Genomic DNA, 17,818 nt, shown 5'->3' with positions numbered 1-17,818 from the left:
AGACCTCTCCTGCTGTGCCCGCTGCTCCCCTCAGCAGTGTATTTCATCAGTCTGCCTGTTCTGTTCCCTGCTCTGGCTCTGGTGAATTCTCTCACCCTCCCACGCTTCTGACTGTACCCAGTGCTTGTATAAATAAATAAATAAATAAATAAAAAGCTATAGCTTTTCCCATTTAGATGTAGGTCAGCTCTCAGTAAACTGGGTGGTGTAGTGGAGACTTGCCTTCCATTTTTTATGGCGCATAAATGTCTAGAGCATTCTTGGTGGTGGTTTCCCATTTTTCGCCCAGCTCCTCTCAGGAAGCAGCTCAGGCACCTGTGGAAGTAGATGTCCCTGTTGTGTCAGGAACTTAGGTGCTGTGACTGGCCTGCAGCCATTGCACCCATCTTGATCGGCAGGATTTGTGTAACTCTGTCTGTGTCCAGAGGACTTTATGGACATGTCTGAATCTTCTTATGAGGCTTTCATAGTAAGTTCCATGGACTTTCCCACCTCTATCATGTCCCCTTGAGGACATACCAGACTTTTTTCCAAAGTAGCTGTATGGTTTTACATTCCCACCTGCAGTGTATGAAGGTTCTTTCTGGTTTCTCCAGATCCTCACCAACACTTGTTATTGTCTGACTTTTTGATACTGGATTCTTATATAATTGTTTCATTGTAATTCACAGTGTTTCTCAGCGGGAAGGAATGTTTACCAAGGTTTATGAGTGAGTTGTATTAGTTCTGCCCAGAAGCAACCCATCCTCTTTTTGGCACTTGTGCAAAGGTTGGCTTGTGAGGTGGAGTTCTTGTGCCTGACTTGTGTGGGAACTAGAGGGGAGTGGTGCCTTTTTGCACTCACATCAATATCAGGCTATGCCAGTGGGTTTTATAATGTTTTCCATTGTAACTGTTTTTCCGCCATTCCTTTTTAACCCTTCTTCCTCCATTGCCAGAGACCTTGAAGCCAGAGCCCAGAATGAGTTCTTCCGGGCTTTCTTCAGATTGCCAAGGCAGGAGAAGCTGCATGCAGTCGTGGACTGTTCCCTCTGGACACCGTTCAGTCGCTGTCACACTGTCGGGCGGCTGTTTACCTCTGACAGTTACATCTGCTTTGCCAGCAAGGAAGATGGCTGCTGCAATGTCATCCTCCCACTCAGAGAGGTAGCCACTGCCCTGGCATGAGCTTTCCATCAATCTTTTGTTGTTGAATGTGGCTGCTGTGAGGTGGGGTGCAGGAGGGCATCTCACACAGCAAGGTTTTGTCAGCAAAAGAGAAGCATCTAGAGGGAAGCACGGTCTGAATTTGACTATTACCTGTTTGGCTGTTGCATGTTCTATTGTTGCTATGGTGACCTGAAATTTACATGGAAGGTCAGGGCATATTCACCTCTCTTTTATTGATAAAGCTGTGTTAAAAAGTACATGCTTAGCAGTTAAAATTTTTCTAGCAGCTTTTAGGAATGAATCCTAACCTTTCATTCACAAAATGGGGGACAAGGGCAACCTACAAAGAGTTATCACATTTGAAAATAAGTGTCAAATTGCTTGGCTTTTCTACCCTTCTGAAACTTGAGTGAAAAATTAAAAAAAAAAAAATGCTTCCTATAATGTGCATCAGGTACTTTCCTACCATTAAATTCCGTAATTCTTTTGGAAATGGGAATGTGGGGCAACCTGAATCATTTTCCACATCTGATGAACTCAGCCCTTTGGTTTCAGGGCCTCCCGAAGTGACAGTACTTACTGCTCTGTTGCACATCAGACCTAAATTCTCACTGTTGTAACATGTGAACTAAGCATACTGTTGTTGAGGAGAACTCAGACTTCTTCATGTGATCTCTTAGCTCCATGTTATTTTTCTGCAACTGGTGGCTTCATTTTACGAATAGTCTTATGAGGTGAGCAAGAAATCCAGGAGCTGTCTGAGACTTTTTTTAAAAAAATATGGTAACATATCCATGACATTGATTATTTGAACCAATTTTAAGGGTTGCAGCTCAGTGGCATCTGTACATTCCCATTGTTTGCAACCATCGCCAGAACTTTTTCATCTTCCTAAACTGACACTGCACCCATCAGACTCAATTCCCCTCTCCCTTCCCCAGCCCCTGACAGCCACCTTTCTGCATTGTCTCTGTGAGTCTGACTATTCCAGGTACAAATATGAGTGGAATCATATAGTATTTGTCCTTCAGTGACTGGCTTCTTTTACTTAGCATCACGACTCCCAGGTTCATTGATGCAGCATGTGTCAGAATATCCGGCCATTTCAACACTGACTAGTACTCCATTGCATCTGTGCACCACATTTTGTTTTGCCACAATCCAGGAAGAAACACTTGAGCTACTTCTACCTTTTGGCTGTGTGAATATGCTGCCTTCTAAGTCTTTGTACCGATTCATTAGTTACTTGATTGTGCCTTCTCTTTGGAGATTTTATGAATATGTAATAAAATGCCTGCCTTCTTTCTTGCTGTACCTTTGTGTGTAATTCTTTGCAACAGGTTGTGAGCATTGAGAAGATGGAGGACACAAGTCTGCTGCCTAACCCCATCATCGTCAGCATCAGGAGCAAGATGGCGTTCCAGTTCATTGAGCTCAAGGATAGAGATAACTTGGTGGAGAGTCTGCTCCTGAGGTTGAAGCAGGTGCACGCCCACCACCCTGTGCATTACGACACCTCCCAAGATGAAGACATGGTACGGTCTGTCTAAACAGTGCATACCTTAAAGTGAAAACCCCTTTTCAGCACTTCTAGGGCAGTGGTCTCCAAGGGGGAGTGCACATGAAGATGATCTATCTGGGTATAAGAAAAATATCAGATTATTTGACCTGTGGATCAGTCCATATAATTTCACATACACTGGTTGTCCTGACTGGGTGTTAAACAGGTGAGAGTTTGCCCCCCCCCCATAGATTGAGAGATTGATGGGGTGCCCCGCAGATTGGCGGCACTACGGGGGCACCCCACTTACAGGTTAGAAGAGTTGACAGGTCCTTTCTCTACATGTTAGAGGTTGGTGGGTGCACTTGTGTGTAGGAGGCAGCCCCTCATTGGCTGCAGGCTTTGGTGGGGAATCAAGGCACATGTGAGTAGACACCCTCTTTACATGTTAGAGGGGTCATCTCCCGCTGCCCTCCTGATCCCCAACGTTGGAGGGAATGGTGTTATTTGGGGGCAGATGTAACTTGCCAAAAGAAGTTTTCATTGTCTTTGAGGTTGGACAGCTGCAAAAATGGACCTGGCTCTGCAGGGGCCTTTTCTCCTGTTCTTTCCTTTCCATCCCCCTTTCTTGACCTGTTTTTCACCTGAAGCAATTAACTGGAAGGAAGGAAAGTCTGAGGACGTTAGAGCTGTTTTCTCAAGATTTTCACCCTCTGCTTGGGAAACTGAGGAAGGCTGAGGCTTTCCCGCTCCCCCGAGTCCCACGCTCCCTAGGCCTCGAGCAGCAACGCTGGGAAAACAGTGTGGACCACTCTCAGCATCCAGTCTGTTGGGTTTCACGTTACCCTGTTTTTCCCTCGAGTCATAAACAGACATGTTTAAGTTTGCGACATGCATGCTGCCAAAGGCAGAACAAAAACTAATGACTTTCTTCTGTCTGGCTCTTGTTTTTCCATGCAGGCTTCACCTGTGTTTCATTCAACAAGCATATGCAGCGACCACAAGTTTGGGGATCTTGAAATGGGGTCTTCTCAAAATAGTGAGAAGGACGAAAAAGAAAAGAGCCCGCGGCTGCACCCCGAGGCCCTGATCGCTGTCTTCCAGCAGTCAGGAGGCCAGAGCCCCGACTCTCGAATGGTGGGTGTGCACTGTGCCCTTGCTGGGCACTTGTGGGTTTGGCATGGGGGTTTCTTCTGTGTGACCCACTGAGGAAGGCGCATCGCTCGTGCCAGCCCCTCAGGGCAGGAGAGCAGGTGCTGTGGGCTCAAGGCAGCCTGGGAAGCTGGCACCCGCCTCCCTCTGTCTTCATTACAGGAGGAGGGTGTCAGTGATGCTATCGCCTGAGCCCGTCTGGGCACATGGAGGATGGGGTCAAACACTGGGGGCTGCATGTCCTGAAGGTGCTGACCCTGGAGGGGTTTTCCAGGAGTCGAATGCATCTTTCTTCTTTTATCCAGTGTTGTCTGTGTGATAATGTTCTTTTTTGTCTTCTGGGACAAAGGGTCTCCTATCTTCTGGTTCTAATGAGATAAAAATAGTCTTGTTACATTCACTTACAGTTTCCTTCTTTGTAGAGGGAATCGGAGAGAAGTATTATGTATAGAGGGTAGATAGGCTGGAAATTATATTTGGAAATGGTGGCCCAGCAGGTGGGAAGCTGTTCGGACCCGAGGGCCAGGGGTGGCTATGCATCATGTTACCCCAAGCAGCGTTTTGCCTCTTGCTGGCTTAAAGGCTCCTGTATAGTCAATTGTTGGCTTTATTCATTCAGACGGAACCTTTTCATATGCTTTGTGCAGAGATGTTCAATGAACTTGTTGACTAAATGCAGGAGAGTATTGAATTAGATGTATATGCTTCTTGCATTCCTGGAGAATCTAGCCAAGTGAAAAGTATACATCAACATCTTGTTTCAAAGGCCCTAAAAATTCCTGTCTGGATAATTTTAAAGGGGATTTTTAGTTGCCTGGAGAATTATAACTTTCTCATTTCTGATAATGAGAAGTGTCTTTTTTTTTTTTTTTTTTTCCCAGGTTTAGGTTTTTCTCCTGGCTGTCGGGACGGTCAGGACAAATCATGATACCCCTCTGAGCGGACTTGTGCTTCAGCACCAGCTCGGGGGGGGGGGGGGGGGGGGAGGATCTGGAGGAGGGGTCCAGCAGTCTCCCTCCCCCACCTCTCCGCCCATCTGCTCAGGCTGCTTTAGTGTTTGGATGAACATATTCTTACTCTGAACTTTGCCAAGGAAATGGCATTTTACTTGTGCAAGTGCTCCCCCTGGGCTCAGAACTCCTGAGGGCTGGTCCCCTCTATCCTCTCTGCCTTGCAGAGATTCAAATATGTGTTGAATGAACAGCCTGTGGCTGTCGGTACCTCTGTTAACAGAAGCGAGATGGGCTATGGTGCAAGGTATGGACAGGCTTCCCCTTACATTAAGAGTGTTTCTATTTCCAGTCCAGAGAACAAATAAAAATCAGCCTGTGGAATGACCACTTTGTGGAATATGGCAGAACTGTGTGTATGTTTCGCACAGAGAAGATCCGGAAACTTGTAGCCATGGGGATCCCTGAATCTTTACGAGGCAAATTGTGGCTCCTCTTTTCAGGTAAGAGATTGGTGTCTTTAGGCCAAATACCCTTTGTGAAGCAGATGTGGGCCCGAATCTGAGCAGTGTGTCTGTGTAGTCATCTGTCTTTAGATTCTGTGACGTTCCTCACTGTGTTAGCTGTGGGGCTTTGGCCAAGTTTTCGGAGGCCTCTGGGCTACAAGGTGTCCTCCTAGGTCAATGTGAGGTCTGACCAAAGTGCTCTCTTCTTGAAATATGATTTTATGAGTCTCTACATAGTCCTAAGAATTCTCTTGAGGACACCCTGGAAGTGAGGTGTCTTCTTGAACATCTTTGCCTCAAAGAGTTTGGAAATAGATTAAAAAATTACAGAAAAATCTTTGTAAATTTACTCACAGTGAACGACCATGGGTCTCTCCTTTGTTGAAGACATAGTGTCTACAGAAGGCAGAATTGTAGATTCCTTTTCTTCCCTGTGTACACTGGCCTCATCCGTGATGCCTTGTCTGCCACTTGTCCAGCCATTCTCCATCTGCTGTTGCTGAAGTCTGTGAGGCCCTTATCAGATCACTTATGATGCATGGACCGAGAGTGGGCAGGGAAGGCCCGTGTGGCATAGTGGTGAGACTTGACTGTTCTTGCAGGGTGCTGTGGGAGGCAGGTGAGGCGGGGGGGGGGGGAGCAGTGAGCCTTCTGGAGGCTGGGTGTGGGTGTCTGTCCCCTCACCTGTCTCTCATCGCCCTCCCTCCTGTTAGCCTCTTGTTGGTCCCTCCCCCACAAACAAGTCTGTTCTCTCTCTGCCTTGTCTTTCCTCAAAGTAGCTGAGCCCCTCCCCTTTACCACCCAAGATGCTTGGGTTTGGATTTCATGCTTTCTGGCAGACGTGGGTGGTGGTGCTCTACTTAGCTGGTATTCACTCACAACTCATCCCGCCATGGCTCACCCCACTGCACATGCCGAGTCAGCTCTGCCTCTGACCTGTCCCTGCAGCTGCCTCTGCAAGATATACTGTGTGAACATTTCTGATATTATCTTCTATATTTAATCAAAACAACCATATATTCATAGTTGAAAAATAAGAAAATATGGAGGAGCAAGCAAGGAAAGGAACATTGTTCACAAACCTACCACTGAAAGGTGGCACGCATGGGTGTATATTCTTTTAGGCCTCTTTAACACACATATATACCCTTTATATTTAAAAAACCCTGTGTAGTTCATTTAGGGCTCTCTGTTCATTCAAGTGATAAGGTGTTTCCTTTGTTGACAGCAATTGCCGTAGTGTTTAAGCTGTTGCTAAATGAGTGGCAGCTGTTAGTGTAAGTGCTGATTATTATGTGTGAACACCATGGTGATTGTTTGATGGATATGACTGGAATCAGTCATTGCAGATATGAGAATTGAGGAGGATAGCACCTAAACCCAGTGAGAATTAAAACATTAACCAGCTGTTCAAGGCAGAACTGGGCTCTTTCTGTTCCTCCTGGGCCTCCCTGTCTGGGGCTCTCCTCAGCCTTAGAACCCCTGTGCCTCCAGCCTGGGGCTGGGGCTGGGGCTGGTTCCAAACTGAAAAGAACCTTGTGGTGGTGACTCATTCCTCCCCAGTGCTGCCAGCATGCATGAGGCCTGGCAGGAGCTTGGTGGTAGGTTGGCTGTGCTTGATCTTCCTGCACATCAAGAGCCCAGCCTTTAGTGTCCTGTGGGCAGCTTGCTGTGTACTTGAAAACTGTCTTCTAGCTTTACTGAATCATAATTGCACCTGTGCTTGTGTTTCACACATAGGAGTGCAACAATGTCTTGTAGAGTGAATGAATGAAAATTGTATGTGTATATATGTACGTGTATACAAACGTATGTGTGTGTGCGCGCGTGCGTGTGCACAGACACCTCCTGTTACTAGGGAAAGTGAGATGTCTGTCCCCATGCCTTCCTAAAGGCATGTTAATTAAAACTACTTCTAATATGACCTTCCTCCATATAAGGTTATTCCTAGAAAAGGCACCTTTTTTTCCTTTTTCGTTGAATAAGTGAAGTCCTTTTGGTTGTGTGTGGCCTCAAAATATTTTGTCCCTCAAATAATGACACCCCACTGAGATCCTCTGATAAAACAGCCCTCTCCCCATATTGACACCATCCTAGTAGTCCATCTCCCTTGAAAAATTACTTTAAATCATCAGATGCCGTGACTGATCTGGCCTCGCATCCGGGTTACTATGGGAATCTGGTGGAGGAGTCCATGGGAAAGTGCTGCCTGGTGACAGAGGAGATAGAGAGGGACCTGCACCGCTCCTTACCTGAGCACCCTGCTTTCCAAAACGAAACGGGAATTGCTGCTTTGAGGAGAGTCTTGACAGCTTATGCCCACCGGAACCCCAAAATTGGATACTGCCAGGTGAGGTGTGCAATGAGGAGCAGAATCCTCTGTTGGTGTCGACCCCAGGCCTCGGGTTCTGTTGTTCTGCCACCCAGTACTGGGGACTGGTGCGTGAAGGCTCGGGCTGCTCCCTTCTGAAGACTGTATGAATGGGGCCGACGGAAACCACCCGCGTGTAGTCAGACTGAGTGAGATTGAAAACCTTATCTGAGGTGGCTGAGAGGAGCCACGCGCGTGCTGAGTCGGACTCATTCTTCACGGCCCTGCAGGCCTCCAGTGTAAGATGCGGGTTGATAAAGCGCCTGCGCAGCTTTGTCCTCCTAGACCTCTACAAAAGCTATGGGGATTATTTAAAAAAAAAATGGCAGTGCTGTTTGAAGGGCGGAGGATGAAGGGGGTACTTTCCTTCAGGAAACAGTCGGGGCAGGACGTTCCCTGAGCAGTTCCCGAATTTAGGGATGCAGTAAACAAGTACCAAGTACACATCAGCGAGTTAAAGCAACAGCAACAAAACCCACCACAGGGCTGGACTAGAGAAGTTTCTGACATTTAAAAATATGATTCTAAACTTTGTTTTCCTGTGATTAAGCAAATCTCTGGGTGCATGAAGTGATGTGTGTGTGTGTCTGAACGTACACACAGCCACCAGCTGGATATAATGTGAGCTTGAGGCATGCCCCACGGTTAACTCCAGCTCTGCCAGAGGGTTGGTGGCAGGAGGGTGGTGGGTCGCTCACTTGATGCCTCTCCAGAGGCCCACGCTCATGTCATGGTTGCACCACTTCGCAGGCGTCAGTGAGGCTGGGTACACTGGGTCTCGCGTCTACAAAATCTTGATTGTTGAGGGTCATTCGGGCTTGTGTTTTTTACTGTCTCTGTGGCACCATGTGGTCTGCTAACTGTCCCCCCTCTGTGACCCCTGACAGTCCATGAACATCCTGACCTCTGTTTTGTTGCTGTACGCCAAGGAGGAGGAAGCCTTCTGGTTGCTGGTGGCCGTATGTGAGCGGATGCTGCCTGACTACTTCAACCACCGAGTGATTGGTAAGCCGCCTCCCTCTTCCTCCCCGGTACCTGGGGGATAGGGACAAAGCCAGGACGAAGACATGCGTCATCACCCCTGGTCATAAACTCTCTGCTGAACCAGACTTTGTACAAATATTGTTTGGTTCTTGAACCTGCAGAACTGTCATTCTCTGCACAATGGTGGAATAAGATAACCTGAATATTCTGCTTTGAACACCTGTGGATTTTGGACTGAGAAACATTTTATTTTTTTAAGATTTATTTATTTATACAAGCACTGGGTACAGTCAGAAGCTCGGGAGGGTGAGAGAATTCACCAGAGCGGGGAACAGAACAGGCAGAAGGAACGAAGTACACTGCTGAGGGGAGCAGTGGGCGCGGCAGGAGAGGTATATCGCGCCATGTGGGACCCTCGCCGGCGGCCGGGGATCGAACTGGCGCTGCAGAGGCTGTGGGCAGCTTCACAACCCAGCGCTCAACCACTGCGCCACCAGGGGAGGCCCTGAGAAACATTTTAGATGGAATTTACAGAAAGGAAAGAAAAATCCGCAGGTCCAAGAAACAAGTCAGAAGTGAAAACCAGAGTGACATTTCACTGGAGCTGTGGCTGGGAGTGGAAGGGGTGTGGGGTCTTGCTCTGGACAGCCCAGGTGGATGTTCATTTACCTGAAGAGAGGGGTTGGTTGAGCAATGCGGGAGCCTGTTGAGGCCGGATCAAAAGCAGACTTGCACAGTAAGGCGGCTCATTTCTTGCCGCTGGGCTTTAGACAAATCTGTGCACCCTCCGTGCTTCTGCCCTTCGTGTGGTTGAGACTTAAATTTGTGCTCTGGTTCATAGTTCAACAACCTCCTGAGACACAATCCCTAAAATTGCTTCAGCTTGGTGATACTCTTAGAGATAATTTTTAGTAATTTAGATGAGAGATGGAGATGGCCAAAAATGAGGGTGGCAGCAGTGAGAACAGAAACCAAAGAACTACATCTAATGCACTGGATGTGGGCGGCGAGGCAGGTAGAAGCGGCTTAAGAGCAATGTCCTAAGAACTGCAGGACTGTGGTGACGTGTAGGGGTTGGAGTGGCAGTTGGCTGGGAAGGAGGCGGCTGCTTCATGCCTTTTGGTGCCTCACACTGTCTTGCTGACTGCCTTCGAGGCCCGAGCAGGTAGATGGCTTACTTCCCTTATTACTGTACATTGTGGGAGGTGGTTTAACTTTGTTCACTGTAGCAAGGAAGAAGCAGAACCTTGGGGTCACTAAGAGGCATATTGTCAAAGCCATCATAAAGCCACTAGTTGACGAGTGTTGCTGCTGTACAGCTTATCTCGGCAGTGACCTCTAGACCCTCTGCAATGATGCTGACACCTGTGTGACCACTCCAGGACAGGATGGAATATGCGCAGCACTTCCATAACCCACACGGTTCCCTTCTGTCCCTCCGCTGTCACAGGCAATGCTTGGTACTGGTTTCTAGCACCACGGATTAAATTGGCCTGTCCTTGAACTGTTAGTAAAAATGTAAGACAAGAGAATGTTCTCTTTTGTGTCTGGCTTCTTTCACACAACGTTCTGTGATTGGCACGTCAGTAGTTGGTCCCGTCTGTGGCTGAGTGGTATCCCACGGTACATTTAGGCTGTGGTTTGTTCATCCAGTGGGCATGTGCATTGTTTCCAATTTAGGGCTATTGTAAGTAAAGTTGCAGGGAACACTTGCATATGTCTTGTGAATGATCAGTTTTCTTGTGTTTATCTAGGAGCAGAATTGTTGGGCGCGGGTTAGATGCATGTTTAACTTGGTAAGAAACTGTTGGGCCCTCAGAGCCAGAGCAGCTGTGTGGCGGGTGGGGTGCACTCACACACCCCTGGTTGGCCAGCAGGGGCATGCAGGAGCGTGTCGGTTGTTCCACGGCCCTGTTAGCCGTAGCCATTCTAGTAGGTGAAAAATAATAGCTCACGGTGGCTTTAACTTTCATTTCTCTGACAGTAATTAATGATGTTGAACATATTTTCAGTACTTAATGGGCATTTGTTTATTGTCTTTTTTGAAGTGTGTTCAAACCTTTTGCTTATTTAAAAAAAATCAGTTGCCTTATTACTAAAGTGCAACTTCATTTTGAAAAGTTGCATGTATTCTAACTCAGATGCTTCTGAGTTAGAAGTTTGCATTTCCATGTTATTAGTCGTAAGACTTTTTGAGAAAATTGGTCTTTAATTTTGATGAAACCCAGTTTATAATTTTTTTCTATGGTTAGTGCTTTTTGGGTCCTAACAAATTTTGCCTTCTGCTGTATTTTCCTTTAGAAGTCTTCTGGTATTAGCTTTTATATTTAGGTCTACGATATCTTTCAAATGTTTTTCTATATGGTCTGAAGTAGGGGGTCAAGGTTCTCTTCCTCCAAATAGATATCCACTTGACTAAACGCAATTTTTTGAAAATATTATCCTTTCCCTGCTGAATTACCTTGAACAAAATTTTAAAAAATAAAGTGTGAGTCCTTTTCTGGACTCAAATTCTGCTTCCTTGTTCTGCTTATCTCAGAGTAGTTTCAATTTCAGTCTGACTTTCAAGAATGTGACTCCCTCCCCACCCAACTGCCCATGGCCTGCCTTTTCCAGGGGCCCAAGTGGACCAGTCAGTGTTTGAGGAGCTCATCAAAGAGCACCTCCCCGAGCTGGCAGAGCACATGAACGACCTCTCAGCCCTGGCGTCCATCTCGCTCTCATGGTTCCTGACCCTGTTCCTCAGCATCATGCCTCTGGAGAGTGCGGTGAACGTGGTTGACTGCTTCTTCTATGATGGGATCAAAGCCATCTTCCAGCTGGGGCTGGCTGTGCTTGAGGCCAATGCCGAGGACCTGTGTAGCAGCAAGGATGATGGCCAGGCCTTGATGGTCCTCAGCAGGTGGGTCCAGGCTGCCTGCTGTTGCAGCTGACTGGGGTTGAAGTGGGCAGAATGGGAACTCTGGAAGGCATACCATAGGGGATGGTAACCACAGGGACCCAGCAGTGCCATCGCTGCAGAAGTTTCCCTTCCACTGTCAGCTGTGCTGCTGTGGCCCCTCAGAGCCAGCGCATCATGTGGCACTTGTGCTGGTATGTGGCGAAGAGCACCGCCTTCCTCTACTCTTCACCAAATAAGAGGCGAGGAGAAGAAAGGGCTATCGGTGCTTTTCCCTGAGATGGGTGCTTTTCCCACTAGATGGACCCAGTCACTTTGGGTGGTGGCAAGGGGCTGGGGGAGGCCCCTGGAAATGTTGACTCAGGTGGGTGGTTGGCCGGCAGTTTCAGATCTTTATGCAGGGGCTGGTCTGTTGCCGTGAAAGAAAAGTTCCACTAAGCTGGGACTTTTCTGGAACCTGGGTGTCCTGTTGCTGAGGGCAACATGGACAAAAGAATTATAGAAGATTAAAACTGCACAGAAATTTGCATTTAATTTATTGGAGAATCACTGATGCCGGGAAACCTGGAGCCCATATCGACAAGTCTGGTTTTGTGGGTTTCTGTACTTCTAAGATAAACATAATGGTTGCTACCTTGCCCTCCTGCAGCTCTGAGACAGGCAGCTGTGTCTGACAGCACTGTGACTAATAGCCCGTGGGAAGGCAGTGGTATGGTGGAGTGCCGGGGTGAGGGTCCACCTGCGCTGTAATGGTGGGTGGTGTGCTCAGGTTTCTAGATCACATTAAGAATGAGGACAGCCCAGGACCCCCTGTTGGCAGCCACCATGCCTTTTTCTCCGATGATCAGGAAACTTATCCTGTGACTGACATTGCGGACCTGATCCGGGACTCCTATGAGGTAACTTGGCCCACGAAGTAACTCTCCAAGCCCAGCTCAGAAGCTACCCCTCGGGAGCTTGTTGGGGAGAAAGGATTTGAGGGAGGTTTCCTGGGCTACTTCTTGTTTCCTCTTTGTATGCAGACAGGAGTTCTGTGAGTGGATAATCTCTTGTTTCCCTGTAGAAATTTGGAGACCAGTCAGTGGAGCAGATTGAGCACCTGCGCTGTAAGCACAGGATCAGGGTTCTCCAAGGCCACGAAGACACCACCAAGCAGAATGTGGTGAGTAGCGGCCTCTCCAGGGTGGCTGCTCCTGGCAGTCATGGCAGTCAGATGTTGATCTGGGCTAAGAGTGAGTGTCCCTGTTGGTCATGTGACATAAGATTGCCAGGCTTTTTGGTTTTTTTTTTTGCATTGAATTAAAAACCTAATGGGTGTACAAACAGCGTGGGTTTTTGAGTCAGACTGTGAGTAAATTAACCATGGTGAGCCTCAGTTTTCCCAGGTAAGGGTAATGATACTCACTGAGGTGGGAGATATAAAATGCCTAGCACAGCCTGCAGTGTTAGTGTTCTTCAGGAGGAACTTTCTGCCCAAGCGCCATCCTCGCTGGCTTTCCATTTCCATTAGAACTGGTACCTTTGTCTCCTGACACTGATAGTGAATTTGCTAGAGGTCGAGCATAAACCCCTAAAGTGATCCTCATGTCAGAGAGGTGCAGGTGTAGTGTCATGAGGGAAGCTGGTACAAGGTGCCTGGTGACCCTCACTAATGGGAAGGCCCCCTCCATCTGATCCCTGCTGCATGCAAAAAATGTACTCCTTCAATTTTGTTTCTTTCCTTAAGCTCCGAGTTGTTATTCCAGAAGTCTCGATTCCTCCTGAGGATCTAGAGGAACTCTATGATTTATTCAAGGTAGGAAAATGTGGGAAGGTAGGGAAATCAGCCTGCCGAGGGGTGAGCTGCGCATGCTGGAGGGGCTACCGTGGGCCTGTTCTGTGACAGCGGAAGCTGGCACCACCCCCCACCAGCTCTGTCTTAGCCTTCCTTGCTCCCCCTGAGAAAATTCTCTCCCCCAGTCCTCTGTCAACAGCTCTCTTCTTAAATGGAATTAGCATCCCACAGAAGCCAGCCCACAGCAAGCATCTGGCAGGGAGGAGCTGGGGTGCCCTCTGGGTAGGCCCAACAGATCTCACACAGCTGGTGGGCTAAAGCATCTGTGCTCTGCTGACAGGGCCTTTGGTGCTGGGATCTGTTCTTTGCTCTTCTGATGCTGATTCTCATTTTATGCTAGATGAAACAGTGACCTGTAGTGAAATGATCACCTCATCTACTTCTTAATTACTCATAATCCTACCCTGCAATGTGTGTGTGCAGATTTTTTATTCGTGGGGCTGGCATGCATGCCAGTTTATATCCTATTTTCCCCTGCTGCTGTTACTAACACTTTTCTATGTTGCCATGTAGCTTTTCTTTTTTTTTTTTAAAAAAGATTTATTTGTGCATACAAGAGCTGGGATTTAGGCCAGAGGTTTGGGGGGTAAGAGGATTCACCAGAGACAGAGTGGGGAACAGACAGGCAGATTGACCGAAGTAGACTGCTGAGGGGAGCAGCAGGCAAGTCAGGAGAGGTCTGCTGTGCCATGTGGGTTACTGCTCCCTGGCTGGCCAGGGAATCGAACTCGTGTTGGAGAGGCTGCAGACAGCTTCATAGGTTGCGTCTTAACCCCTTTCGCCACCAGGGAGGCCCTGTGGCTTTACTTTTTTAAGTAACGTTAGAATCTATCATATTGGTGATACTTTGAAGATTATTTATGCATGCAAGAACTGGGGTGTAGGCCAGAGATGCGGGGTTTGATAGGATCCACCAGAGACTGAGTGGGGAGCAGAACAGGTGGATCCACTGAAATAACTGCTGAGGGGAGCTGTGGGCGAGACAGAAGAGGTGTGCTGGGCCATGTGGGTTAGCTCCCTGTCTGGGCATCGAATTTATGCCTCAGTGGCTGGCCATAGCTTGATAATGCTGAGACTTAACCCCTGTGCCACCAGGGAAGCCCCATATTGGTGATACTTAATACACTAAATGATACTTCCAATATTTGACTATTTTGGCACATATCTTGGTTTTCCTACTTAAAATTACCCTGCAAAGAAACTTTTCTTTTCAAAACAGTTATTAAAAATTGGGAAGACTGGGCCTCCCCGGTGGCGCAGCGGTTGAGCGCTGGGTTGCGAAGCTGCCCGCAGCCTCTGCAGTGCCGGTTTGATTCCCGGCTGCTCCCCGGCCACCGGAGGAGGGTCCCACATGGCGCGCAGACCTCTCCTGCCGCCCGCTGCTCCCCTCAGCAGTGTACTTTGGTCCTTCTGCCTGCTCTGCTCCCCGCTCTGGCTCTGGTGAATTCTCTCACCTTCCCGTGCTTCTGACTGTACTCAGTGCTTGTACAAATGAATAAATAAATCTTTAAAAAAAAAATTAAAAAAAAAATTGGGAAGACAGGCAGTGAGATCGATCCACTGCTGCTACCCTGGCAGTGAATGGAGAGAAAGAAAAAAAAAGAGTGGCAGAAAGCAAGCCCAAACTGAAGAGTCTCTCCTCTCAAGTTCTTCCTGGTGGGAATATTGAGCCAGCATCACTTCTAAACTCAGACTGCCAGAATAAAGGAGGTGGCAGCGAGCAGCACTTAGGTACTTCTAAGTGGAGCTTCAGAGGTTATCGTGACGCTGTTGTGTTGTGTCGGTTTCCCTGCGGTCACTGCAGTGGGTTGTTGGGTAAGGAGATTCCTGGCACGTCTCAGTCATAATGAGCAGGATGTGTGGCGAGAACTATTCAGGCCCGTGTCTCCCGTAAACATCACCAATTTTCAAGTTTTATAGTTTCCTTTGTTGCATAAAGAGAAAGTACAAAGCCAAAGGTTACTTGGTGTCCCAAGCCCCCAAGCGCTCTGACTTTCAAGGAGGAAACATAGGAATACTAGAATCATAAAAACAGGTAAGCAAATGTGGTTTTTAACATAAAGTCATTTTTTTAGGGCTAACTGTTCTTAATTTGAGAGGCACATCAAAAATGTTTTAATGTAAAAGATTAATAAAATAAATTTCATTAAGTATTAACCATATTGTTCATCTTTAATACAGAGTATTGATGGCGAGAGCTGACTTCTTGTTCCTGTTTCTATCTTTCTATTAACGATGAAGGATGTTATTGGCACTTAATGAAATTTTTTATTTGTAAGCCCTTTTACTTATGTAGGAGTAATTACAAATGTAAACAAATAGACAGATGTAAACTAAAATAACCTATAAATTATAACTGAACCATAAATTATTTAAATGTTCACTTATAAGGGGCAATTTGTTTCCAGTTTTTTTTTCTGCTTTATAAACACCTTTACTCCACATTCTTGAGCTCTTATCTGGACACTAGTGCTGCTGTTTCTGTAAGGCGGGTTCCTTAGGGAGGTACAAACCAAATTTTAGTCAGTATTGCTAAAGTGTTTTATGACTTTTTCAAATTTGACTTTCACCAGTAGTGTCTGTGAGCTTGTTTCCTACATAGTGTTTAATAACATGGATCTTTAAACATTTTGCTAGATTTTTTTAAAGTTGCATTGCAATTTCAATTTGTTTATTCACTAGAGACTGAGTACCAATTTTGAAGTTTTTTGGCTAGTTATATACTTCTTTGAGGCATCTGCTTATAGCCTTTGCCTATTTTTATTTATATATATTTTACATCATTGTTCTTTTAAAAAAAAAATATTTATTTATTTATACAAGCACTGGGTACAGTCAGAAGAAGGGAGGGTGAAAGAATTCACCAGAGCAGGGAACAGATAAGACAGACTGACGAAGTACACTGCTGAGGGGAGCAGCAGGCAGCAGGAGAGGTCTGCGCGCCATGTGGGACCCTCGCCTGGCGGCCGGGGATCAAAGTGGTGCTGCAGAGGCTGTGGGCAGCTTTGCAACCCAGCACTCAACCGCTGCACCACCGGGGAGGCCCCATCATTGTTCATTTTTAAACAATGTTTGCTTCCCCCTCCCTCCCTCAGGTGCAGTCCCCATAGAATTTCCTTCCCCAATGCACCCGTGCACCATCACCTCAGTCCCCTGTGCTCCTCCCTCCCGCCCTCTGATCCCTCTCCCTCCTCCTCCCCTGCAGGATGTTTCAGGTTTGTAATGGTCTGTTTTTGTTTTGTATTTTTTACCCTGATGTCTTATTTGGTTCTCCTATATTCCTCCTATAAATGCAACCATCCGGTATTTTTTTTCCTTCTGACTTATTTCACTGAGCATAATTCCTTCTAGCTCCATCTATGTTGCTGTGAATCTTTGCCTATTTTTAAATTGGTTTCTCCATAGGATTCTATGTGAACTGGTTTGGTTGTGTGAGTCCTTGGCCTATACATTATAACTGTTTTCTTCTGGGCAGCATTTTATGGGCATTTAGCATCACAGTATGCACAAGTATGCACGGAAATCCATAGTGTGCCTTGGGTTTTTAGGAATAGGAACTTATTACACCTTTGTTTTACACTTCAAATTTCTTCGGGCACTTTTCTGAATTCTGCAAAAGCTATTTAAAGAACATGGCTGTAATGAATAGGGCAGTAAAATTATAAATGTCATTTTGGCTCCTATCCAAGGGTACGTGCTTGGCAGATTCTAACATCTCACTTATGGGCAGAGGACATTGAAATTGTGAAGAATGCTGCAGTCACTGGGAACTATTTCCGTGAACCGAGATATCCCTAGAGGTCACTTAATACAGGTGGAAAAGATTATTCTAAAGAGGCTAACTTTGTCCTCAGTGAGAGGCCAGTTGTGATTGCTTCTAGAGTTCATTCTTAAAACTTTAACTTGCCTTCTTTTTAACTCTTAATTTTTTCAATTGTTAATGTATTCATGTGATTCAATTTAGAATATATAAAGTGTGCAGTAAAGTCTTGTTTCCACATTTGGGTCCCTACCACTATTTTCCCTCCACACAGGTAAATAGTGTTACTATTTTCTTCTGCCTCTTGCAGATTTATCTAGCACTTTTCATTTTTAAATAGATTTTAAGTGAAAATATCAGAATAAAACTTGTCTTTTATAATTAAAACTTTCACAACTGTACATTGAAAAATATTTAAAATGGTACAATTGTTATGCATATTAGAAAGAAAAGATAGTGTTGGGTAAGTGAATTAATCTGGCTTTTTATACCACTAGCCTCAGTGGCTATCACCTACGGCCTCATCATGTTAATGCATGAGGCACTTGGGAGCGTGGGTGCAGGGCACGCGTGCCTGATTGTGGACCTGAGCAAGGGTGTGGGCATGCATTAAGTGGGCACATGTGAGCCTAGAGAGGACAGAGGAAATGCCAGAGAAAAAGCATAAAGGTTTGTGGGGACTGGGAGACTTGGCTGCCTGCCTGCCTCCTGG

The 17,818-nt window shown here is 46.5% G+C and overlaps 1 protein-coding gene across 4 annotated transcripts in view; it reads left to right on the top strand.

Moving 5' to 3' along the window:
- The window catches only part of TBC1D8 (TBC1 domain family member 8), a 108,771-nt gene that overhangs the window by 75,582 nt on the left and 15,371 nt on the right, over window positions 1-17,818 (top strand). For all 4 annotated transcript variants that reach the window (XM_037527978.2, XM_054701911.1, XM_037527979.2 and 1 more), the window contains exons 6-15: window positions 939-1,146; window positions 2,490-2,684; window positions 3,611-3,787; window positions 5,105-5,255; window positions 7,394-7,608; window positions 8,517-8,634; window positions 11,230-11,515; window positions 12,282-12,411; window positions 12,576-12,674; window positions 13,239-13,307. In XM_037527978.2, coding sequence (XP_037383875.1) covers window positions 939-1,146; window positions 2,490-2,684; window positions 3,611-3,787; window positions 5,105-5,255; window positions 7,394-7,608; window positions 8,517-8,634; window positions 11,230-11,515; window positions 12,282-12,411; window positions 12,576-12,674; window positions 13,239-13,307 — 1,648 coding nt within the window. The remainder of the gene's footprint in view (window positions 1-938; window positions 1,147-2,489; window positions 2,685-3,610; window positions 3,788-5,104; window positions 5,256-7,393; window positions 7,609-8,516; window positions 8,635-11,229; window positions 11,516-12,281; window positions 12,412-12,575; window positions 12,675-13,238; window positions 13,308-17,818) is intronic.

Source organism: Talpa occidentalis, unplaced genomic scaffold (assembly GCF_014898055.3).
Source record: "Talpa occidentalis isolate TD23 unplaced genomic scaffold, MPIMG_talOcc4v2.1 talOcc4.5, whole genome shotgun sequence".
NCBI lineage: Eukaryota > Metazoa > Chordata > Mammalia > Eulipotyphla > Talpidae > Talpa > Talpa occidentalis.
This window is presented reverse-complemented; position numbering and strand designations above follow the sequence as displayed.